The 25,679-nt window shown below is 38.2% G+C and overlaps 1 protein-coding gene across 2 annotated transcripts in view; it reads left to right on the forward strand.

The window, feature by feature from the left end:
* Positions 1 to 25,679, forward strand: part of LOC126190749 (RNA-binding protein 25) — a 184,212-nt gene that overhangs the window by 64,830 nt on the left and 93,703 nt on the right. For both annotated transcript variants that reach the window (XM_049931255.1, XM_049931256.1), the window contains exons 5-9: positions 697 to 952; positions 1,429 to 1,566; positions 4,682 to 4,879; positions 17,595 to 17,689; positions 24,335 to 24,415. In XM_049931255.1, coding sequence (XP_049787212.1) covers positions 697 to 952; positions 1,429 to 1,566; positions 4,682 to 4,879; positions 17,595 to 17,689; positions 24,335 to 24,415 — 768 coding nt within the window. The remainder of the gene's footprint in view (positions 1 to 696; positions 953 to 1,428; positions 1,567 to 4,681; positions 4,880 to 17,594; positions 17,690 to 24,334; positions 24,416 to 25,679) is intronic.

Below are 25,679 nucleotides of genomic sequence, written 5' to 3' on the forward strand. Positions count from 1 at the left end.
CTATGAAAATTAACATGTACTGAAATATAAACAGATGTTTTTGTATACCTCTAGCCTGGACACCCTGTGTTATTTCATCTATCTGCGTGGCCTCTTACATGGTTTGCAAGTGTGCCGCTTCCTTCCCCTATGAGTTTAAATTGTGTAACATTAGGAGGTTGGGCTGCAGGTTATGCCTTTGAACTGATGGTGTTACTCGTCAAAATGCTGGCAACTTTTGACAAGTTTAACATGACTGCATGCAAACATTAAATACGATAGCCTTCAAAAGAGAGTAGACAAAATTCTTGTTTAATACTGTTTGATGAACTAGTTAATACTGTTCGATGAACTAGTATTTGAAGGAGTCTGTACAGCAGATCTGCAACCTCCATTCTGCATGATACTTAGGGCTTGAGATATCCAGAAAAGAAATTATATTGTGTGCACCCTTACTCCAAGTGTGAGTGGAATAGGACAGAAAATCATCAGTATTGGTTTGAATTGCCCTCTGACACATATTGTGTAATAGCTTGTGGACTGTATGTGTAAATGTAGAAGAAGCAAGATGAAAATATACAAGAAGTTTGAAAAATGAGTAGTGTAGAAGTAGTCAAGGTCACATGAAGCGTGTTCTGGTTGTGTATGGAGCTATAACTAGTTTTGAATCATCGTAATATACACCTTGATTAATTTTTGAATTTTTGTTTACTATAGATGTTGGCTGCACCACCAATGCCTCCAATGCCAGCGCCACCAATAAGAACGTACAGACCACCACAGCAACCAACTGTGACACATCATGCTGCACCGACAACTGTTCGACCTGCTTCATTCACCAAAAGACAGAGTGAACCATCTGGTCCACCTGTTACAGTATTTGTGGGAAACATAACTGAAAGAGCTCCAGATGCAATGATAAGGCACATTCTGGCTGCATGTGGACATGTTGTCTCATGGAAGAGAGTGCAAGGTAATGGTAGTTCAGCATCAAATTGTATGACACTTTTTGCAAAATTACAAGGAGACAGTGTCACTGACTGATACTTTCATTTTGAAGGCAGAGTTTCAGTACTGCTGATAGACACATTCGAAAGCGAAAAATATCTTCCTTGCTTTGGGAACCGGTAGTTTTTCCATCAGAGAGGAAATAGTATTTATCTCAAACACCTTCTTCAACTTCATGTCCCTTTGTCCTCACAACAGGTGAGTCCCTCTCAAACTGGGGTCTGAGGGACCATACCCGCCTTTCCAAACCTATTCCTCAGTTATCCTTTGGGGAGGAACCAACAGTTCTGAAAACAGGTTTACAGTTTTATGTCCTGGAGGTAAATATGGGCTAGTTATTCTGTCTTGTTGTAATTTTACTGTTTCTCAAGTAAATTTTCTTTATAATACAGTTGGTGTTTTTATTCATTATTGTGTATAAAAATTTATTTCAATTTTCAGCCTTTGGATTTTGTGAGTTTGGGAGTCCAGATGCTGGCTTGAGAGCAATTCGCTTACTTCATGACATGGAGATCGGTGGAAAAAAGTTGGTGGTCAAAGTTGATGCAAAAACAAAAACTGTTCTTGATGAATACAAAGGTAATAGCTTATAGTTAAAAGGCAGTAACAATAGAAAAAAAAGTAAATCTCACATCTGGAATACTGTAAATTAACTTGTTACCTGTGGTGGCAGGTCTGAATTTGTAATCTAATCCTAAATCATAGATTAGGATGGCGAAGTAGCTTACATATTCTGAATGGCACCAATATGTTTCATGAAAATAATAAGCTGATCATTAATGGGTTTCAAAATTAATTCCCCCCCCCCCCCCCTCCGCGCGTTCGTGTGTGTGTGTGTGTGTGTGTGTGTGTGTGTGTGTGTGTGTGTCAGTCAAGTAGAATATTATGTCACTAGGGTAGCTTGGATGTAGTCAAATGAAAGTTTCTGATATTGAACTAATAAGAAATATAATCTGAACTCTGTTCTGTTGCTGAATTAATGAGAGGGACAAGAGAAGAGAGCTTTTTTCTCACCTTATGAATCAGAATATCAGCAGCACCTTAGCTTTAATATGTTGTCAGAATGAAAAAAAGTGAAATACCAATTGAATTAGGCAAAGGGATCAATCTTGCCTGAGAAGGTGGACATCTGTTTCTTTATAGATGTCATAGAAACTTGTTATGATGTACTTAACACCTACCATTGCTCTCATACCATATTTGATAGTCTGATGGTTGTCCAGAATATCCATGGGAAAGAAATTGTAGAAGAAATTGTAGGAACATGTGTAACATTGTCCTAGTAAAGCATGAGAGTTTGTAAGGAAAGGTCGTTGAATATCCTCACAAGAAAAGGTCAACTTACAAACTGGACTGTGCAAATAATGACTGCAAATAAACCCATAAAATGTTTTTGCATTGTATCAGTGTCCAGAATTGATTGTGCACCCAAACTTCTCTGTTTCTATGTCCACCTTCTCAGGCAAGATTGATCCTTTGCCTAATTCAATTCGTATTTTACTTTCTTTCATTCTGACAACACATTAAAGCTAAGGTGCTGCTGAAATTCTGATTCTTAAGGAGGGAAAAAAGCTCTTTTCTCTTGTCCCTCTCATTAATTCAGTACGTTGCAAAAACAACAGAGTTCACATTATATTTCTTATTAGTTCAATATCAGAAACTTTCATTTAACTACATTATGCTACACTTTAATTTGGACTATATAACTACTACCTGTAATTCAATACCAAGTTTTTCCAATATTGTATGATTTGATTAGAGTGCTGTTTTCCTGATTTGATCACATTGCTCCACTTCTCTCTTGTCAGACCAGTTTTCCTGACTCGTTTTTAATGACGTAAAATCCAAAATTTTCATTTTTGGATCTTTTCAGAAATAGGATTCTTCTTTCTCAGCTGACATTAAATTTTCCAGTTGAATTTATGTTTATTAATATGTTTGTAAAGTCTCTAATAACACCTCCGATTTTCCATCTAGGTCAGCTGCAACTGAAACAGACTTCAGCTTTTTCTCATGGTTTCATTAAGTTGTTTTTCGTTAAATCTCACTTGAGTAAGAATTATTTGGTATAAAGATAGTTAAAAGAAAACAACAGCAATGGACTTCAACAAGATCTGTCATGGATAATTACATAGTTTGTTAGTCGTGCTATTTTTGTAGAATTTTGTTCCTGTGTACCATGCTCTGCCATATTTTACAGACTATAAGATACACTTTTTTCTTTGAAAAATTGCCTCCAAAATTCAGGTGCATCTACTCGAAATTAATATAAAAATGTCCAGTGTGTGATTTAAATTTCGCACCAGTTTTAAAAATGGCCATATATTTGATGCCACGGGAAACATATCTCTATCTGGCAACAGTGGATTGAACTGGCAATAGCAGTGCACCAGCACAACGAACATGAGTTGTGGGGAGGAATGAAGCAAATGGATGAAGGGTGAAAACCAACATTATTTCATGCCAAAGGGAGCTTTAGAATGATCTACAGTCAAACAAGTGTGGCAGTAGATAAAACAGTCGTGGTCTAGATGAGAGAAGGCATTATTTTAAATGTTTCAAGAAGTATGGCATAAGTGATGCTGAAACTTCCTGGCAAATTAAAACTGTGTGCCCGACCAAGACGGCCGGGCACACAGTTTAAATCTGTCAGGAAGTTTCATATCAGTGCACACTCCGCTGCAGAGTGAAAATCTCATTCTGGATAAGTGATGCTCTCGATGGCAGTGAAGACCATCTTATATATGGAGAGGACAGCTATGGTGGTGGTGGTGGTGGTGGTGGTGGTGGTGGTGAGGAGAGGAGGAGGAGGAGGAGGAGGAAAACAAGAAGAAGAAGAAAGTTCAGATGATGATTTTCAGGAATTTTGAAGGTCACTTTGGTGTTGCAAAACTAAGAATTTTTTTAGTCTGTCTTTGTAGTCGAATAATAAAAATAGCAAAAATGTTATTTTTTTAAAAAAAAGCTTGAAAATTAAGGTGTGTCTAATAGTACGTAAAGCCTTATAAGACTTAAAATGTGGTATGTTGCAATACTACAAATTGCTTTCCCGTGAGATATATTTCTTATTAGAAACTTGTTATCTCTTGTTCTCCAAATTTGCTGACATCTTCATTGGATACCCTGCCAATTTAATGAGGTGGGTAATTTTAAATGGAAAAACTAATTATTGCAAAAGTTTTATTATTTCACCCATAATTTGTAAAGGTGGGTGTAGATTACATAATGTGGGCAGTTGGATTGCAAGACCCAAGGATTTTACATCTAGTTTGGACAGTGTCCTCCTCCAGAGCTAACTAGCACGCACACGTTATTTCTCTCTCTCTCTCTCTCTCTCTCTCTCTCTCTATCTACATCGTACTGTCACTGTAGCTCACCTGTATGTTGCTGAGAGAGTGTGTGTGTGTGTGTGTGTGTGTGTGTGTGTGTGTGTGATTCCTTGCACATGTGGTCATAGTTTCAAGCATAAAGCCCTAAACGAGTAACAAATACCAGCATTGTAAATCTTAAGTATTATTTAAAAGTAGCTAAAGCATGGTGAACATTAGGCATTGGGAAAGTTGAATTTGTTGGTAAATTTACTTTTTTGTTAGATCCTTTTTAAAAAAATTAGATATGTTATGGCAAAATGCACTGGAGCTTTTCTGTTTGAAAATCTGTTGGTTATTCTGGCTGTTTTGTTAAATAATTTCAGCTGAAAAGCGAAAGAAGATAAAAGGGAAGTCCCCATTGCAAGATGAAACACCAGAAGATGAAGAGGACTATATGGATGACAACATGAAACAAACTGATAAATCTGCTCTGGAGAGAATAAAACTTATAATGGAAGATTATGAAACAGATATGAATAACTATGCAGCTTCATCTGCGAAGGCGGACAGAGCAAAAGCTGGTAAGATATTTTCAACTTTACATGATTCGGCTGAAAAATTTTAGTGATGTTAAGGGATTTGACCTTTCCTTTTTTGAGCTTTGGTGTATAACTAGAGGTAAGACATTTTCAGCTTAATGTTTACTCGTGTATTATGTTTACAGAGTGTCTTAAACTATTAGCGTCTTAATTATACAGATGATAGAGAAGACTACACTGAGTACTTTGAGATACAGAACAAATGGCTAGAAAGGAATATTTAGATATTAGGTGATATGAAAAACTCTGACATAAATAATTCCTCAAAAGTTATGGTAGCCAGTCAGTGCAGGCATTAAACACAAACCATTGACATCTGGGATTTCAAAATGATTTGATGCTATTGTTTGTTCATATTGTTTATGTTGGCAATGTAGTTACCACTCATGGCTAAGAAACTTTCGGCACAAAAAAGACACATTTGCATTACACACAGAGCCAACCCCATGGACTGCACCACTGTTCAACAAGAAATTCTCACACTCGCAACCAAAAACAAAATCAATCGTTGTGAATGTGTTTGCACCATTTGTTATGGATCAGATAATGAAGGAACTAAAAGAAGCACATTTTATTTTAGTGACAGTGGATTCTTCCAGCTGGCCCTTTTAGTGGTTAGATTCTCCCATCCAGATAAAGCCATCATAGTGAGAATGTTGGAGTTCGTGAACTTTGGTGTTGAAGTGCAGCACATTTGACTTCATATTTCTTAGAGGTGTTGGGAAAGTTTGACCTCATGAGAAGATAGTAGCAATTTTGGCTAGCAACATACACACAAATCATGTAGGAAAGACAAGGAACGTTAAAAACAATCCTTTTTAAGTTGCAAGAAAGAGTGAAAATTATTTAGTAAGCTGAAGATATCCAGAGTGTGCACAATTCTGTCCAAACTGTAGGAGATGGCTTATTCATTGATATACAGCTCATAATTGGTAAAAGTTTATCAGCATTCCTTAATTTAAGCTGCACATGTTGAAAACCTAAAATCATTCTGAAAGTTCACTGAAGTATAATGAAGGGAATTTCGTTATAGTAAAATTGATGCTCATCTGTTGTACCATATTTCAAAAGAGTGATTGATGTTTTCCAAGCACTAAAATCCTACCTCCTGTCCTGTGTTATGTGTCCAATCGCACTGAGGATTTTTTTTCCTGAATAGCCATTGTCCATCATCATCATCATCCTTCAGTCCCTGAGTGGTTTCTCCAAAAATATTCCGTGGATTAAAAATGACTGTAATAACAGTTGCATACAAAATAAACACCATGGTTAAGTGTTTTGGGCTATTATGCCGCAGTTGAGTGAATTTCATATTTAAACCCATTGTTTCGTTCCATCTGCGAGGACATTTTCAAGGGGGTAGTAGCTTCTTTGACTGTCCGATTCACACCCCGGCTCCCTGCTGACAGCAGGAAAATTACGTTTGTGTGCCTCTGCACAGTGGCGTGACAACATGAATATCTGAGCACAATTGGCCATTGCCGACTACCGTTGTCTGCTGTTTTTATCATTGACAAGGCCAATTGTGCTCTGGTATTCAAAACGTGATGTCACCTCACTGCGCGGAAACACTCGTAAATAGAATTTTTCGCAGTCAGTAGTGAGTCAGGGTGTGATTTATACACTCTTCGAAGCTACGATACCCCTTGAAAATGTCCTCCACAAATGGGGACGAAATGTTGGGGTTAAATGTGAAATCCATTTGACTACGGCATAATAGCCCGGAACATTCTATTGTGATGTTTCCAACTATGGAAGTTTACATTTTACGAAATAAACACTGTTCAACAAATTAGAAGCCAAAAAATCCCAGAAATTTTTGATAATGCAGTAAAACAGCAGTTACATGAATTGGAAAGTGAGAGGCTATGGACACATCAGTCAAATGTCACCACAGTTTTCTACGATACCTGCATTGACTATATTCGTGAATGGTCTGAACCATTTCTGGAACTTCTTTATCTAGTGGTGTAGATTGTTCTAAATCTTGATTAGTGCTCCAAATTGTATAGTTTTGTAAACTCTAATGTCATGAACTTTAGTGTAGTTGAGGGAGAATTGTTTGAAGAGTTCTGTTGTGTAAGTAAATACTGCGAAGAGAAATTACTGGAGTGGAATATGAAATCAAATTGTAGTGTCGCTGTAAAAGTGCAGGAATTTTTTTACTAATTTTTACAATTAGCGAATATGTCTGAAATGTATTAGAAGCTTGGTTGAAATTTTGTTGCTGTTTCAGATTATAATGCATCTCTCAAAAGTGTATTTTCAGTAATCAAAGTTTTGTGGTGAGATGAAAAAACAGACTGCAGCTAGAAACAGTAATAGCTCTGACATAGATGAAAATTATGTTTGTTAGCCTCCCTTGTAAGGGCTTCCACAGGTTGATACTAATGAAAGTAAATTTCTAGAGCAAATATGGTGTCTATGGAGCCATACTGATCCAAGTAGCATTCTCATCATTTAGAGAAAGCAATGGAAACATGTTTATATTTGTTTTATTGAAATCTTTTTATTCGAAGTCACACAATGTTTTGTTTCTTCATTAAACATATCACGTAGGTCACTTTGGTACAAACAGATGATGAAAATGTTGATGGATGTCCTGTTCTGAAAAGATATTTTATCTAGCTGTGTTGATTTACTTCTTATGGAAAATACTTCAGAAATTAATCACCGGATTCTGTTGATCCACAAAACATTCTTCGATTTTTCATTCAGCTGAATGTCATTGTCTCCAAAAACCATGGGAAGAGAAGCGAAAATGTAATGTGTATTTCTATCATCCATCTGTTTCTTATCTAATTGTTGTTACTTTCTGAAGGCTGAAATTTGCAGAATGTTGAAGGGGTACATTCAGTGAATTGAGTTCCTCAAAGATAATGCCAGGTTAAAAGTAAAGTCACTCACTGATCTTGGAACTCAAATGTTTCTCTTGAGCAAGGTGAGACCCAAGTTTATTGCTAAGTTTACACACACCCTTTATCAAGACATTCCCCCTCCCCCTGAAAGCCAGTGAGAGGTACTTTAATAAATTAAGGAATTGTGCTCAGCCCCCATATCAGTGCACATTTTTCAGAAAACAACTTAAGTGGCTGATGTTTAATAAAGTTTGCCTCTTCAATCTCATGAAGGGCAGGACTCATGCTGCTTAATGCCAGTACTTCTCAGTGAATAAAATAGTTTGTCCAAATAGTATGAGGAGCCTCTTTACAGGTCAGAGCTTGCATTTCACTGTAGCAGCCAGCCGTACTAGACATTTAGATATACACACCCTATATAATTTTCTCAGTTAATGTTCTTTTCTTCCACAAAAGAGTGTGGTATTTGAAAGAGGTGTGTTGCTTTTGTTTTAAGAGATCTTTTTCTGCAGAAAAGAAGATTTTCATGAAATTTGTTGTCATGTATAAACTACACATATCAAATTAGACGTGCATCATCGTAGTGGCCTATAGCTTCATCCAACTGAATAACAAAATCACCATTACCTTTGAGTACATTAACTAACTGATAATTAATGTTATTAGCCATATTGATTCAATGACTGATAGTGTTGTCTTACTAACATACACTTGTCAGTTGCGTGGAACCTGACTTGTCTATCATAATAGGTATCATGTCTAGAGCATCTGATTAAATCAGGTTGTCTGCCGTGGTGTAAGGTTTCTCAATCTCTGCTACATGGCAAGCAACTTAGTAAGATTGTAGTTTAATTGTATTAGGAAGCATACTTTTAGCAGCTCATGCTTTTTGAACAAATGACATGCTGTGGTCATTCTTAATTTCCAACAGTAGTTCAACCAACTGTTGTCATACTTTCTGCACTTTCATTTACTCGTGTCTTTAGAACTGCATGATAGATTTTAAATATCGCATTTTGTGCTTATATGTAAAACTTTGTCCATGTAGATAAACACAAATCACAGAAGAAAAAACAACAATGATATGCATTCAAGGAAGTTAACCTTCAGATTATTGTTACTGTTAAAAACAAAAGCGTCAGCTAATGTGATTAGATAGCCATCTGCCATGCTTCCGTAGCGATAACACCTACTTGCTAGCTAGCTAGATGTACATTATTCCTTTACTCAGAAAGTAAATAAACTATATTATTTTCTCAAATCATTGCAACACTCACACTGTGATGCCGTGAAACCCCCGGGAGCCGCAATGCATAGGTTTTAAACCCCTTGGCTTTTAGTTTCGGAAGTTGTACACACATTGGGTTCCAGAAATGCTGACCAAGTTGCACAAAAACAAGTGTTAGCCAATGCAGTGACTATTCATCCTTACATATTGTGTTGAAGGGAGTAAGTTTTTGAGCCAAACTGTCACTGTTGACAAAACATGGGTTGCTCGTATCACTCCATAACAAAACAGTGTTTGGAGCAGAGGCATTAAGTCTCCCCCTAGAAACTGAAGTTTCAGCAATCAATTTCATACCGTAAATTATTTACACTGTGCTTTGAGGTAGACAGAATGTTTTGATTGTCAATTTTCTGCTTCAGGGTGGTATAGTCAATGCAGATAGTTATTGAGAGATCTTAAAGAAAGAGCACTGTGTATTCCAAAACAAAAGTCACAACAGGCTCAGTTTTTCTGCATGACAATGCTTGTCCCCAAAGGCTCACTACACTAAAGTTCCCATTGCGTCTTACAGGTAGGAGCCATTTAATCTACCTTCATATATCCCTGAGCTAGGATGCGATGACTGTCATTGGTTCTTTCACTTAAAAAAGCACTTTGCTCGTTAGCACTATGAGGAAGATAATGATGTCAAAATATCGGTACAGGACTAGTTACAAAATGGCAGCTGTTGTATATGAGGATGATTTCAGAAGCTGGCCGTACGGTACGGTAATTGCCTAAATGTAGTTGGAAATAATGTTGAAAATTAGATTAATGTCTACATCTATATCTGTGCTGTACAAACCGCTGTGAAGTGCACAGTGAAGGGTAAGTTCCATTCTACCAGATATTAGGTTGTCTTCCTGGTCCATTCACATATGGAGTGTGGGAGAATGATTGTTTGAATGTTGGAAAAGCGCTACATAAACAAAGAGCACTTTATCTCAGATTCAAGAGATGTAAGAATCTAGCTGACAGACAAAAGCTGAACGAAGCAAAAATGAGTGTAAGGAGAACAGTGAGAGAAGCGTACAGTGATTTTGAAAGTAAGACGTTGTCAACTGGCCTCAGTAAAAATCCTAGGAGATTTTGGTCATGTGTAAAATCAGTAAATGGGTCAAAATCAATTATTCATTCTCTCAGCAACCACAACAGCACTGAGACGGAAGATATCAGAGAGGAGGCCAAAATATTGAATTTGGTCTTTTGAAGCTGTTTCACCGCGGAAGATCGTAACACTGTCCCTTCTTTCAATTGTTGTGTGAATGTCGAAATGGCAGATATTGAGATAATCGATTGCGGAATTGAAAAGCAGTTACAATTGCTTAGTAGTGGAAAGGCTTCAGGACCAGATGAGGTACCTATAAGACACTATAAAGATTATGTGAAAGAACTTGTTCTCCTTCTAGCAGTAATTTATCGTACATTGCTTGAGCAACAAAACGTACCTAACGTACCTAACGTATAGAAAAAAGTGTAGGTCATTCTCGTTTCTAAGAAAGGCCGTAAGACAGATCCACACAATTATAGACCTATACTGTTGATGTCAATCTGTTGTAGAATAATGGAACATGTTTTATGCTCAAGATATATGACATTCTGGGAAAATGAACAGCTCCTTTATAAAAATCAACATGGATTCCGCAAACAGAGATCCTACAAAACTCAGCTCGCTCTGTTCCTCCACGAGATCCAGAGTGCAGTGGACAACGATGTTCAGGGTGATGCTGTGTTCCTTGATTTCAGTAAGGCATTTGACACTGTCCCTCATTGCTGTTTAATGAAAAAAATACGAGCTTACGGAGTATCGGAGCAGACCTGCCATTGGATTCAAGACTTTCTTGCGGGTAGAACTCAACACGCCACTCTTAATGGAACTAAATCTACAGATGTAAAGGTAATATCCGGAGTACCACAGGGAAGTTTGATAGGACCGTTGTTATTCACAATATATATAAATGATCTAGTAGAAAGCGTCGGATGCTCTTTGAGGCTATTCGCAGATCATGCAGTTGTTTATACCTAAGTAGCAATGCCAGAAGATACTAGAAATTTGCAGAACAATCTGCAGAGAATTGATGAATGGTGCAGACTTTGGCAGTTGACCCTGAACATAAATAAATGTAACATATTGCGCATACATAGGAAAAGAAATCCACTACCGTACAGCTAGATTGTTGATGACAAACCGTGTCTACCGTAAAATATCTAGGCGTAACTATCCAGAGCGACCTTAAGTGGAATGACCACATAAAACAGATAGTGGGAAAAGCAGACACAACACTCAGATTCGTCGGAAGAATCTTAAGGAAATGTATCTCATCCACGAAGGAAGTGGCTTATAAGGCACTTGTTTGCCCAATTATTGAGTATTGTTCATCTGTCTGGGATCCCCATCAGGTAGGACTGATAGAGGAGATAGAGAGGATCCAACGAAGAACGGCGAGTTTCGTCACGGTATCATGTAGCTGGTGAAAGAGGGTAACAGAGACGCTAAACAAACTCTACTGGCAGAGATTAAGAGAGAGATGTTGCGCATCATGGAGAGATTTACTACTGAAATTTCGGGACAGCACTTTTCAGGAGGAGTCAGACAACATATTACTTCCCCCCCCCACATACATCTCGCAAATTGACCACGAGGAGAAAATTCGAGAAATTAGAACCAATACAGGGGCTTACCGACAATCATTCTTCCCACGCACTATTTGCGAGTGGAACAGGTTTGTGGAGATCAAATAGTGGTACCGAAGGTACCCTCCGCCACACACCATTAGGTAGCTTGTGGAGTATGATGCAGATGTAGATGTTAAGTTTATCTGTGCATGCTTTAATTAATATAATCTTGGCTTCACGATCCCTGTGTAAGTGATACGTAGGGGGCTGTAGTATATTTGTAGAGTCATCAATTAAAGACAGTTCTGGATAATTTGTAAGCTGGCTGTCTCAGAATAGCTATCTTTAAGAGCCTGCCAGTTCAATTTCTTTAGCATCTCTGTGACACTCTCCCATGGGTCAAATAAACCTGTGACCATTCATGTGACCCTTCTCTGTTAAAGAAACCTGTTAGCCCATTTGGTACAGTCCCGCACACTTAAGCAATATTCCAGAATGGGTTGCATGAGTGATTTGTAAACAATCTCTTTTGTAGTATGGTTGCATTTCCCCAGTATTCTACGAATAAACTGAAAGCTACAGCCTGCTTTACTCATGACTGAACCTATATGGTCATTCCATTTCATATCCCTACAAAGTATTACACCCAGGTATTTGTATGAGTTCATGTTTCAGCTGTGACTCATTAATATTGTGTCATAGGCTATCTTTTTTTCATTTTGTGAAATGCACAATTTTACATTTATGAACATGTAATAAAGTTGCCAATCTTGGCACCACTTCAAAATCTTACCAAGGTTTATGCAACTTCTTTCCGACAGTAATTCAGTATAGATTAGTGAATCACCTGCAAAAAGACTGAGGTTACTAGTAGTATTGTCCACAGTGTTGTTAATATACAACGTGAACAGTAAGAGTTCCAACACACTTCTCTGAGGCACATCTGATGATGTTATTTCTACAGTGACAACAGCTCTCCATTCAAGATAACATGCTGCACCCTCTCCATCAAAAAATCCTCAGTCCAGTCACAAATACTGCTTGATACCCCCATATGACTGTGCTTTTGACAATTAACATAGATGTGGAACTGAATCAAATGATTTTCAGAAATCAAGAAACACTGCATCTACCTGACTGCCTTGATCCAAAGCTTTCATTATGTCCTGTAAGAAAAATGAGAGTTAAGATCTTGCGTGATTGATGTTTTTTGAATCCGTGATAGTTGGCATGGAGGTGGTCATTGTGACAGAGATACCTCATTATGTTCAAGCTCAGAATATGTTCTAAGATTGTGCAACAAATTGACAAGTTGATGTCAAGGATGTTGGGTGGTAGTTTTGTGGATTACTTCTACTACCTGTCTTGTAAAATGGGTGTGTGAGCTGTGCTATTTTTCAGCTAGGGAAAGCTTTTTTTTTTTTTTTTTTTAAAAAGGAACCTACAATAGATGGTAGTTAGAAGAGGGTCAAATTTAGCTACAAAATCATTATAGAATCTGACAGGAATTCCATAAGGGCCTGGGACTTTGTTCAATTTTAATGATTTCAGGTGTTTCTCAACACCACTGACACTAACACTTACATCACTCATCTTTTTGGTGGTATGAGGATTAAATTGGCGAAATTTTCCTGGTTTTCCATTGTAAGGGAACACTTGAAAACAGAGTTAAGCATTTCAACATTTGCTTTGTTATCCTCAGTTTCAGTTCCTGTCAATTTGCGAGTGACGGGACACTATCTTTGGTGCCACTAAGTGACTGGAATACTCTCTTTCAAATTCTGAAGGTGGCAGGGGTAAAATATAGGGAGCGAAAGGCTATTTACAATTTGTACAGAAACCAGATGGCAGTTATAAGAGTCGAGGGACATGAAAGGGAAGCAGTGGTTGGGAAGGGAGTGAGACAGGGTTGTAGCCTCTCCCCTATGTTATTCAGTCTGTATATTGAGCAAGCAGTAAAGGGAACAAAAGAAAAATTTGGAGTAGGTATTAAAATCGATGGAGAAGAAATAAAAACTTTGAGGTTCGCCGATGACATTGTAATTCTGTCAGAGACAGCAAAGGACTTGGAAGAGCAGTTGAACGGAATGGACAGTGTCTTGAAAGGAGGATATAAGATGAACATCAACAGAAGCAAAACGAGGATAATGGAATGTAGTCGAATTAAGTCGGGTGATGCTGAGGGAATTAGATTAGGAAATGAGACACTTAAAGTAGTAAAGGAGTTTTGCTATTTGGGGAGCAAAATAACTGATGATGGTCGAAGTAGAGAGGACGTAAAATGTAGACTAGCAATGGCAAGGAAAGCGTTTCTGAAGAAGAGAAATTTGTTAACATCGAGTATAGATTTAAGTGTCAGGAAGTCGTTTCTGAAAGTATTTGTATGGAGTGTAGCCATGTATGGAAGTCAAACATGGACGATAAATAGTTTGGACAAGAAGAGAATAGAAGCTTTCGAAATGTGGTGCTACAGAAGAATGCTGAAGATTAGATGGGTAGATGACATAACTAATGAGGAGGTATTGAATAGAATTGGGGAAAAGAGGATTTTGTGGCACAACTTGACAAGAAGAAGGGACCGGTTGGTAGGACATGTTCTGAACCATCAGGGGATCACAAATTTAGCATTGGAGGGCAGTGAGGAGGGTAAAAATTGAAGAGGGAGACCAAGAGATGAATACACTAAGCAGATTCAGAAGGATGTAGGTTGTAGTAAGTACTGGGAGATGAAGAAGCTTGCACAGGATAGAGTAGCATGGAGAGCTGCATCAAACCATTCTCAGGACTGAAGACCACCACCACCACCACCACCACCACCACAACAACAACAACAACAACAAGAAGGGTCTTTATGAATGACCAGATTTTCTTTGGGTTTTGTGGAAGATCATTTGACAATATTCTGCTGTGGGTAGTCATTGAAGGCTTCATGTGTTGTTCTCTTGACAGTCAAATGAATTTCATTCAGCTTCTGTGTATCTAGGATCTAGGCCTTGTTTTACATTTATTATGCAGTAGTCTCTTTCTCCTTAGAAGTTTCTTTATAGTAACTGGACACCCTTCCCATTATCAACTGTTCTGTTGGGTACGTAACTATCAATGCAGGTCAACTGTTCTTTTAAACTTGAGCCATAGTTCCACTGTGCTCCTGCCCTGTGCTGAAAGTTTCAAGTTCCTCATTTACGTGTGACACTACTGCTTTTTTACCTACTTCAATGAACATGTAATATCTTTCTGCATGTTTTTGTTGTCACAACTGTGTCATGGTCACTGATATCAGTTTCCGTGTGGCCATCCTCAAATGGGTCAGGTCTACTTATTGCCATTAGATCCAATATACAAGGTGTGTTCAAAAAGAAACTGAAGCGCGCCAACCAGCAGAGAGAGGGCACTGCAGCTACTGAGCACACCAAGCAGCAGGTTTAGACAACAGACTGAAATTTGCTTCATGTTGCTCGGACGATTAGCAAGTGAGCCACAGCCACTGAAGTAAGCATGTGTACAGCCTGCTTGTCATTATAGTGCAATGAAGGAGCTTGAAGAACAGTGTTTGTGTGTGTGTGTGTGTGTGTGTGTGTGTGTGTGTGTGTGTGTGTGTGAGAGAGAGCAGAATGTTGGTCTGTGATGATTCCAAGTTCGGACATCCTTTCACATCAACAAATGATGACCATGCGGATAGCATTCGTGCTGTGATCCACAGAAATAATTGTTTAACTGTTTGGGAAGTTGCTGAGTAGGTGGGCATCAGTGTAGGATCTTACTATCAAATTTTAGTTGAAAACTTGAGATGTGTCATGTCAGTGCAAAATTCTTACTGCATTTGTTGACTGAAGATCAGAAACAGGCCCATGTGGAAATGTGCGAGGAACTGCTTGCGGCTGTTAATGACAATGAAAACTTTCTTAAGAACATCATATTAGGTGATGAAATGTGGCTGTACGGCTATGATGCTGAAATAAAGATGCAGTCGTCGCAGTGGGAAGGCAAAGGGTCACATTGTCCAAGAAAAGCATGCACGAGTCGGTCAAAGATCAGTGTGATTTTGGTGTGTTTTTTGACTACAAAGGTATTATCCACCATGAATTTATGCCACTTTGTCAGATGGTAAACAAGGAAGTTTACCAGGGAGTCCTAGTGTGCATGAGGGATACTGTGCACAGGAAGAGGCCTGAATTGTAGAAAAACAAAAGAGTTGGATGTTGCATCAAAGACAACGTGCCAGCTCATGCGTGTCTCCTTTTCTGCAGCTGTCTAGCAAAACACCACATTCTTGTTGTGCCCTATCCAACATATTCTCCAGACCTAGCCCCAGCTGACATTTTCCTGTTTACCAAACTGAAAAACACATTGAAAGGACTTCAATTCCAAACCATAGAGGAGATACAGGACAATGCGACAAGAATCCTGTGCGCCATCCCATATAAAGCATTCCAGAAGGCGTTCCAAAACTGGAAGAAATGATGGGAATGTTGTAATGCCAGTAGAGGGGACTATTTTGAAGGGGGCGGTGCTTAAAAAGTTGTACAATAAGAAATGCAGCGGATACAGCAAAAGTTAGGTTTGTTTTTTAACACACCTCATATTTCCATCTTGAGTGGGATTCTGAACTATCTGTTTTAAGTAGTTTTAAGAAAAGGCATTTAGTCATGGATGACTTACACTTAATACTCTCAACTGTGGGGGCATTCTTTTGGACCTGGTCTCAAACCTATGGCACAAGTCCAGGAAGTTGCAGTCTAGCTACTCACAGAATGTTCGAAGTTTCTGGTTCAGTTCTTTCACTCGACTCAGAACCAGAGGACCACGATCAGTTCTGGGGAAAATGCTGCAAATTGTGAGCTTCATTGAAACTCCGTGCGCAAGGCTGGACTTCCCAACCTTCTCTGCCAGTCTCTGGTATGACTCAAGTGTGACGTTGGAGCCCAGATGACAGGCATTTTTTTCCCAATATGCTCCATGATCTGCAGTTACTTAATGGGTAGATAAAAAAAATCTACTCACCAAGCGGCAGCAGAATACACATATAAGATATTTGTAATTGGCAAGGTTTCAGAGCCAGTGGCTCCTTCTTCAGGCAGAAGGACCTCTGGCTTCATCAGATACACTTAGTATTCGAGTAGTTTAATATTAAAACAATAGCTGTAATTGTGGCTTTCATTTATCATACTTCATTCTTTTTTCAGAGGTAACAGTAACTGCATAAAATTCAAATGTTCCACATGTATATGTAACTACATTCATAACTGGAGTGTCCCTTTTAACCAAAGGTACGGTCAGGTCAGAGTAACCTCAACTCACCTTGCTTCTCATATCCAACTATTCACTTTGAATTTCTCTTTTGTCCATTGGGACTGATGAATTCGCTGTTTGGGCCCCTCCCCCAAAATCGACCAACCAACCAACCAACCTACCTTTGCTCCCTTCGGAAAGATATCAAGGAGTGTTATTTTCTTTTACAAGTCTCTTTACATCACCTGGAGGTAAGCATGTGTAACCCTCCCCCTCCCCCTAGAATTAATTAATTAATTAATATTTTGTTTGTCTACAGGTATATGCCTTCAGTCACGGTAGACTGAAATTCGTGGTGTATCATCGTACTGTAGCATGCTGCTAGAGGAGCGAAAACAAAATGGCACAGCTCATTGCTAAAGTAGAACATCATGTGGTAATTCGTTATCAGCAGCAAAGAGTTTTTGCAACAAACCATGTCAGGCCAGTGATGACTTCATTAGGCATTTCTGAGGAAAACAAATTACTGTCTGATACTCGACTTTGTTAGTGGGGTGCATCATTGTGTTTTAGCTCCTCTAGCAGTGTCCTGTTGTATTGTGATACTAGGATTCAGTGTATACCAGGACTAAAGATGAACAGCATAAATAAGTGTGTTTGCTGTTGTTATATTAACATTCTGTGATGCTTTTACAGTGTTCAACTTAAATTTTTTTCCCCCTACTAGCAAAAAATGAAGAACGCAAAATGTCTCGGACACAAGAAAAATTAATGAAGCTTAGTCAAGGGGCTCAAGATGTACCTAGTGCAGATGCTCCTTTGGTGAGTTATCCTTAGTTTCAAAATTGATTGTATAGTTCAGCTTTTCTTACTAAACTTTTTTGCTATTAAAAAAGTATTTATAGTTTGTCTCTACTAAAAGTGAACAACACATCTTATGACTTCAATTCTTTGCTATGCTGTGGCTGTAACACCATCAACTGGAATACTATCTGAAGGTTATTGTTGAAGTTTACCCAGCAAATAAAATATTCCATAATTTTTCAAATGAGTTGCTGACGCAGAAGTCACACCCAGTAAATGACGGAATATGTTTTGTGTGTGTGTGTGTGTGTGTGTGTGTGTGTGTGTGTGTGCGCGCACTTATTGTATATTTATGCGCCTTTGTAGGGGCGATTCTTGAGGTCAGTCAAGGGGGAGGCTAATAAGGGGGTGGGGGTTGGGGGAATGGAATATGGCTTAAGGGGCTCCGGAACGCCCTATACTTGCAATGTTAAAATAACGCTTATAAATTACATCTTTCCTCACAAAGTATTTGAGGTAGGAAGTTGAACTTTTTACAGATTATTTATTGGAATATGGGCTACAACTTAACACAGGGATTTTACGAAATTTTAGTTCAGTTATTAAAGATGATTTTTTTTCAATTGTAATGAAAATTCACAACATTTTTTTGCAATTTTTTATTTATATATTCAAAAATATGCACTTTTTTGGAAAAAGGCTGTGTTAAATTATGCAGAAGGTACTGTGTAACATTTACTGAAAGTTTGAAACAAATATATTTGGAAGATCCTTTTGGGAATCGAGCGACAAAGATTGGATTAACTTTTTAGTGCATTCCAGGTCCATAGGATGGATTATCTTCATCCTCTGCAAACTCCTCCTCCAGCTTCCTCTTGTTCCTCCTCCTGTTTACTCTTGCTTGTATTTCTAGACTCTTTACAGCCCTGTCTGCAGCCCGAAGGCGTTCCTTGTCTAAAGCAAGCATCGCTCGTACCATGTTAGAACCTATCTTCATTCCCATAGTTCTAAATGTTGCCATCATTGAAAGTCGCAACAGCATCATACACACCAAAGTGAAGTGTTTCTATTCCAAGAAATACAGTCTTGGGGATTCTCGACCATATAACACTATTTACACTTTCATTGGGGTTTTGAGTTTTTCCGTGAATACACTTTTTCAACAGTTCAGGTGCTGCTAAGTCTCTGAAAATAGGTTTTATCACCTCCATTATTGCATGAGGCAGACTATGCTTATGAGTGTACACTTCACCAGTTAGCAATCCTTTGTTATATTTACACCAACTGTCTTCTTCTTTGGGACACAAGCTATGTTGGGGATTTTTATCGGTTGAAGAAGTATGAAAAAAAAAAAGAGCCCAAACAGCCTTCTTCATTTCGTCGACACTTTGTGTATTTTGCCTGATAGCCATTCCATAATAGTTCTGTATTTTGTCAATTACACTGTCAGTTAACCTTCCCTTCCCATCCAACCCTTTACCATCATTGAGTTTTTGTTTTTTGTACGAAGCTTTCAGTCGCCGAAGTCTTGTTCCCATTCACTTCTGTACGTGTCCAATACACTCAAATTTCTGCACTACAACATCATCACCATATGGCTTCAGTCCTTGAACATGTTTGAAACTTTTAGAATCACCGTCACCAAGGTAATTAACATATTGCACTTTATCACACGCCTCAGAACACTGGAATATACTGGCAACACCAGCCACTTCCATTCCTCCACTATTGCCACTATAGTTAGCTTTGCAACTATTTTCATGTGTACCTTTATATTTTTGTGGACATCTACAATACTTTGATATTACTGCTACATCTAAAACTTTCCCTGTATAAATACTGGTGGCAGATACTACACCATGAAGAGACGTGTGTCCCCGTTTATGCCAGGTACCATCGAACGCTGCAGTCAAATCTCTGTTACCATTATTTTCCATTACTGCCTCTTCCACAGCGTTCTTCATAGATTCTATGCAGACATCTTCTACTTTAGACCCTATTAATTTATTATAGGTCGTAAACTTGGTTGGGGGGGGTTTGGAAGATTCATGATGCCACAGAAAATTGCACCTGCAGTAGCACCCTTACCAACTGAACGCAAGGAATAAACAAATCTAATGTTGTGTTCGTAGATTTTGCTACCATTTTCTTCAGTTGCAGTTACTGCAACACTGTTCCAAAAGGTGGTCATGTATGAACACTTATCACATTTCAGTTGTATTTCACTAGCAAGTCCTACGTGCTTTATTATGGAGAGTTCCAGACCAACTTCACTACAATGAATACATCTTACACAGTTTGAAAAAATTCCTTTGAGAACCGACATATCAAATATTTCATTCACATCCGATTCGCCCATAAAACATTCATAGTTTTCACTCATTGAACCAAGCTTCTTCTGTGAAGTATTTTCTTTCCCACTTTGACTGCTATGGGCAGGTGTACTTGAGAGGTTAGGTTCACTCACTTGGTTATTGTCTTTATTGTTTACAATAATAACACATACCTTTGGCTTTCCAACATTTCTCCTTTTCTTAAAAGCCTTCAGAGGATTTCTAATAACTTTACTTTTACTCATTATTATACTTCAACAAAACAGAGACTCAAGAAACAGAATTAATTACGAATATTTTCGAGATAACGACAGAGTAAATAAACATGAAACAATCGACAATCACACCAGCGATATATATTGAACCATCACAGGTTAGCCACAACACATACTTTATCTCACATCACTAAAATGTACCTGATGAACACGGACGTTAATAATAACACCATTTGACAGCAGTTTAACAGCGCCACAGTGGGTCACGCCCATGTAGAACACATTTCAAAAAAAATTTAAAAATAGTTGTAGTCTTCGGAATTGAATAAATTATATATCTATTAAAGGTAATAGTCTGCAGATTCAGAAAACGCAAAAAAGTAAAAATTGAACTTTTCATGATTTTGAGCCTTTCCGGAACCCCTTAACAAAAGGAGAGTTGGGCTCCTTTACCGACAAATTGGTAAAATTTGGTGTTGCTTAAAGTAGTTTTTGGTAACTGTTTTGGAGGTCAGGGTAAAAAATGTGTATTAATAAATAATAAGACACCTATTTTAAGTTAAATGATATTTATTGGTTTATGTAGTAAGCTATTTGCTGCTCTTATTCTTTTGTTAAAGTGTGTTTGGAATACATTTGAACCTACATTGCTACATAGTTATAAAAAAAATGATTTCTGAAATCATTGTAGTATGATAATCCAAGGGGGGAGGGTGGGCTACAGCTCCCCCCCCCCCCCCCCCCCCTCCCCTCCAAATGTAAACCAATAGTAATGACCAATGACAGGTTATGTGGTGTGACTATGAATTCTTTTTCACATTTAGTTCTTACTATTTTGTAGAGGTGCATTTTTATTCGCCATCAGCTGTAAATATGTAACATTTATTGTTGACTGGTTGCAGTTAATTAAACCATCATCAATGGGAACAAAAATTGTAAAATCTGTTGGTTTAAAATACCTATTTCTCATTTTAAACTAGCAGATGTTTTTTTTTCATCCAGTTGATGATGGTTTAACTAACCATAACAAGTCAGTAATATATATTATACATATAATGAGGTGACAAAAGTCAGTGGATAGTGATATGCACATACACAGATGATGGTAGTATTGCATACACAAGGTGTAAAAAGGCACTCCATTGGCAGAGCTGTCATTTGTTCTCAGGTGATTCACGTGAAAAGGATTCCGATGTGATTGGCCGCACAGTGTGAATTAATGGGCTTTGAACCCGGAATGGTAGTTGGAGCTAGACACACGGGACATTCTGTTTCGGAAATGTTTACGGAATTCAGTATCCAGCGATCCAAAATGTCAGGAATGTGCTGTCAGTATCAAATTCTGCACATATGGACAATGCATTGGCCAACAGCCTCCACTTAACAACCCAGAGCAGCAGCATTTGTGTAGAGTTGTCACTGCTAGAAGGCAAGCAGCATTGCTTGATGAAGTAACCACAGAAATCAGTGGGGGATGTACGCTGAATCTATATATTAGGACAATGCGGCAAAATTTGTTATTAATGGGCTATGACAGCACACGACCAATAAAAGTGCCTTTGCTAACGGCTTGACGTCGCCGGCAGTGCCTCTCCTGGGCTCGAGACCATGTTGGTGGGCCCTAGACGACTGTAAAACTGTGGCCTGGTCAGACGAGTTCTGATTTCAGTTGAAAGCTGATCGTAGGGTGTGGGTTTGGTGCCGACCAGTGTAAACCATGGACCCAAATTGTTAGCAAGGCACTGTGCAAGCTGGTGGTGGCTTCATAATGGTGTTGGGCTTTGTTTACATGGAACGGACTGGGTCCTCCTGTCCAACTGAACCGATCATTGTCTGGAAATGGTTATGTTTGGCTACTAGGAGAACATTTGTAGCCATTCATGAACTTCATGTTCCCAAGTGTTATTTGACTTGACTATTAAGCTCCATCACCAGGCCACAGTTGTTCACAATTGGTCTGAAGAAAATTCTGGACAATTAGAGCAAACAATTTGGCCACTCAGATTGCCCAACATAAATCCCATCATATTGAATCCTGCGTAGTCATCGAACATGGGGTGTCAAGGAAACCTGCTCGGATCGCTAGACAACAGTTAGAGCAAATCGTATTAATGAGTTTTATTACGAAAAGAAAATGACAATACTTAACTTTGTGTTAAACAGATATCTCACAAGCAAAGGGCAACAGACAAAATAAGAAATCTCTTCAGTATAACAGTTTGTAATACAAGTGAAGTAATACAGTTGATGCTTCTGTAGAACTGGGCCGCAGCCAGTTTGGTGCGGCGCTTATGTTCTCTTCACATAGAGGCTGCTGCTGTCATGTTGTCGTCCTGGAAAAGGGTTAGTCAGCATGCAGTTGGGTGACGTCGTCTTCACAGCCCTTCAGATTTCTCGTTCTGGCTGGTGTGCTGGCTCTTGACTTTACGCTGTAACACATCAAACGTTTATGCGACATAATCGAGAGGTCAGTTCCACAAAGTCCTGCACAGGTAACACTTTTGTAATTATGGACATCTGAGAGGCAGTGTGGCTCAATATGAGAGGGTAACCAAAAGAAACGAAACAAATCTTGTGGTGTGCAGAGCTTTTGTAGTACCGTGTTCTGCCACTAGGAGTGCATAGAGTGAACATTCTAGAATCAGGTGTCAGAGTTCTGTTGCCGAAAGAGATCAGGACCAATTTCGGCACAGCTGATAGTGAAAACTCTTTTGTGTGATTGTCATTTTTGTTGTGAACAGTTTGTGGCAGTGAAATTCTGCTTTTTATTCAGAAAAAGTTGAACAAAAACTCTTGAGATGATAAAAATGACATACAAGGACAATACTAAGGGGAACTCTCGGGTGTTTGAGTGATTTTCCATGTCAAAAATGGTGAAATGTCAGTTGATGCAAACCTCAGTCTGTTTGTCCTCCCATGGCCTGAACACATGAAAATGTTGAAAACATTCTTGCAGTCATCAACAAAGCTTGATAATGGACCATTGAAAAAATTGCGTAGGTATCGGGAGTGACTATTAGTTAAGTGCAGAAGTTTTGGGAATGAAAACGGTGGACTCCAAACTCGTGTCACGACTGCTGACTGATGAAGAAAAACAAGATCACAAGTAAGCATGTCTTGCTTTGAAAGAAGAGTCCTGGAATGATCCAAACTTACTTTTTTTCAATAATTATCACAGCTGATGAAACTTGGTGCTATGTGTACGATCCTGAATCAAAGCAACGACCAAGCTGCACTGATAACCTCGCTGTTAAGTGCCCATAAGATCCATTCAATGAAGCCAGTGGAAGACTTCAAGTTCTCATCGCCACAGGAAATCGCATCAGGTGAAATCAAACATTAAAACAATGATGATTTGTTTTTTCAGTTTAAGAGGAGTCGGTGGTTCGACTTAATATTAGGAGGCATCCCATGACTTTTTTCATGTCAGTGTACAGTTGATGGCAAATGAAAATGTATTTCTACAAATATCTCACATCTGTAACTAGTTACCTACACAAATTTGTAGTTCTAATACTTTTAACAATTTCTACAACCAAGAGCTTGTGCTGTGTCCCTCTTTTCTGTTAGAGCAGTTGGATGAAAATTAGTCCCTCAGTGGGGGAAAAAAGTTAACTATTAATCGCCTCAAAAGTAATCTACATAACTGTTGAAAAACACACATCCTTCTGGTTGATAACATTATGAAAGCCTTTGTTTAACTGGACTTAGGCTGCAGGGTGTGAACAGTTGTATCAATAGGTTTTTTATGGTGCTCTTGAGGCTGACAAAGATGCGAAAATGACACAACAAAAGCTCTTAATGTTGAAATTTAAACTTAAAGCAATGCTGTAGAATAGTTTGTCCTCCTTGGCGATAATGAATATTAACACATTTTGACTGTTGGACACATGGAAACAGTAGAATGGCTATTATGTAATTTTTAGACTATTCCAGGATGTATGGTCATACGTTTAGTACTAGCTGCTGTTATGAAGTGTTTTCACATAATAAATAAGTTTTGAAGACGTGCAGCATTGTCTGCATTCAGTTGTGTTGTGGAATTTGCTCCTCACTATAAAATATTTCCTTCCTGTACCAGTGTTATTTTCTCATAATTTTTTATTTTGCAACAGCTGTTGGATGATGTGGATATAGAAGAGGGAAAGCGTGACTTAATAACACGAGAAATTGGAAAATTCAGAGAAATCATGAAGGTAAAATCTTTTCCTAATGTTATTGTCTTCATTTCAATAAACACTTTAAAAAGTTGTTTACTGGCAGTATTTCGTGTACTTAGAAAATTATTATATTTAATATGCATACTTTTTTGTGGAGGTGTTATGCTTTTAGCATTACGGTTTTGACGTCTGTCAGTATTGGGATCTGTTTTCCAAAAATATTAATTTTATATGTAGTTTTGTATTATCCTGTTTAGAGCACATACTCTGTCTTCTGTCAGGCGCACACCTTTCAAAAAAATTCCATAAAGCATTTGTGGGCCAGTAGAGTTTGCATATGTAGGTTTTACTAATTCTCCATATAAACTTAACATTGTGATCTGCTTATAGGTCATATAGATAATTGATTGTTCCCTCAACTTAGCAGACACTTACACCGTGAAAAGAACATAGGGCCTAGAATGTTTTCCGGCATTCATATCACTTGTTATTAGAATAACTAGCTATAAGTTTTTTCCTTCAATCTTCCTTATGTAGTAACTATGAAGGAAGCTGTTGTTATCAGAAACACATAGTTCCCATTCATTTAAAAAAAATTGAAGCTTTGTGACTGAAATAGATTTTAACAGTAACAGTCACCTCATTTTTACTTTAGCATCCTTCACTTTTTTATTTATTCCTCATTCACACACATTGTTAGGGTTTACACAGGGAAAAGTTGAAGAAATGAAATGTAATTTTACCCCGTTAACTTGAAGTTGCTTTTGTTCTATAAGAAAATGTCTTAAAATTATATTGAGGAAGCAAACTGATCATACAATCTACTGTCCATTTGAATAATTTTTCTCATTTTTTAATAAGGTGCTTATGGAAATACACCTTTTCAAAAATACTGCATTCACTACATTTGCATTTTAATTCCATGAGTTTCAGTATAGAGTCAGACTTAGATTGTGGAGAGCTGATTGTATGATCTTGTCTGCTGAAGCCCAAGAGTGTGTGCTGTAGTTAGGTTAGAGAGGTGAAGTTGACGTGACGTATGGTATACTTCCTCACTTAAACCTAGGCAGCCCGGCGGGGATGTCAAGGAGAGTTGTTGCAGGCCGTTTGGTTGCCTTGTTTAGTGTGCACAAGCGCATCAGGGTGGTGAGTATAGCACTAGTGCAGAAAAACAAATACTGCTAAGGTCAAGAAATAATTAACTTGTTTGCACGAGAAACAGATACTACTTATTGTAATTTGTTTTATAGAATCTTACTGTGCAGGTTACGAGTTACTGCAGTTGTTATTCTAGATTACA

This window comes from Schistocerca cancellata, chromosome 6 (assembly GCF_023864275.1).
Source record: "Schistocerca cancellata isolate TAMUIC-IGC-003103 chromosome 6, iqSchCanc2.1, whole genome shotgun sequence".
NCBI classification, from domain to species: Eukaryota; Metazoa; Arthropoda; class Insecta; order Orthoptera; family Acrididae; genus Schistocerca; species Schistocerca cancellata.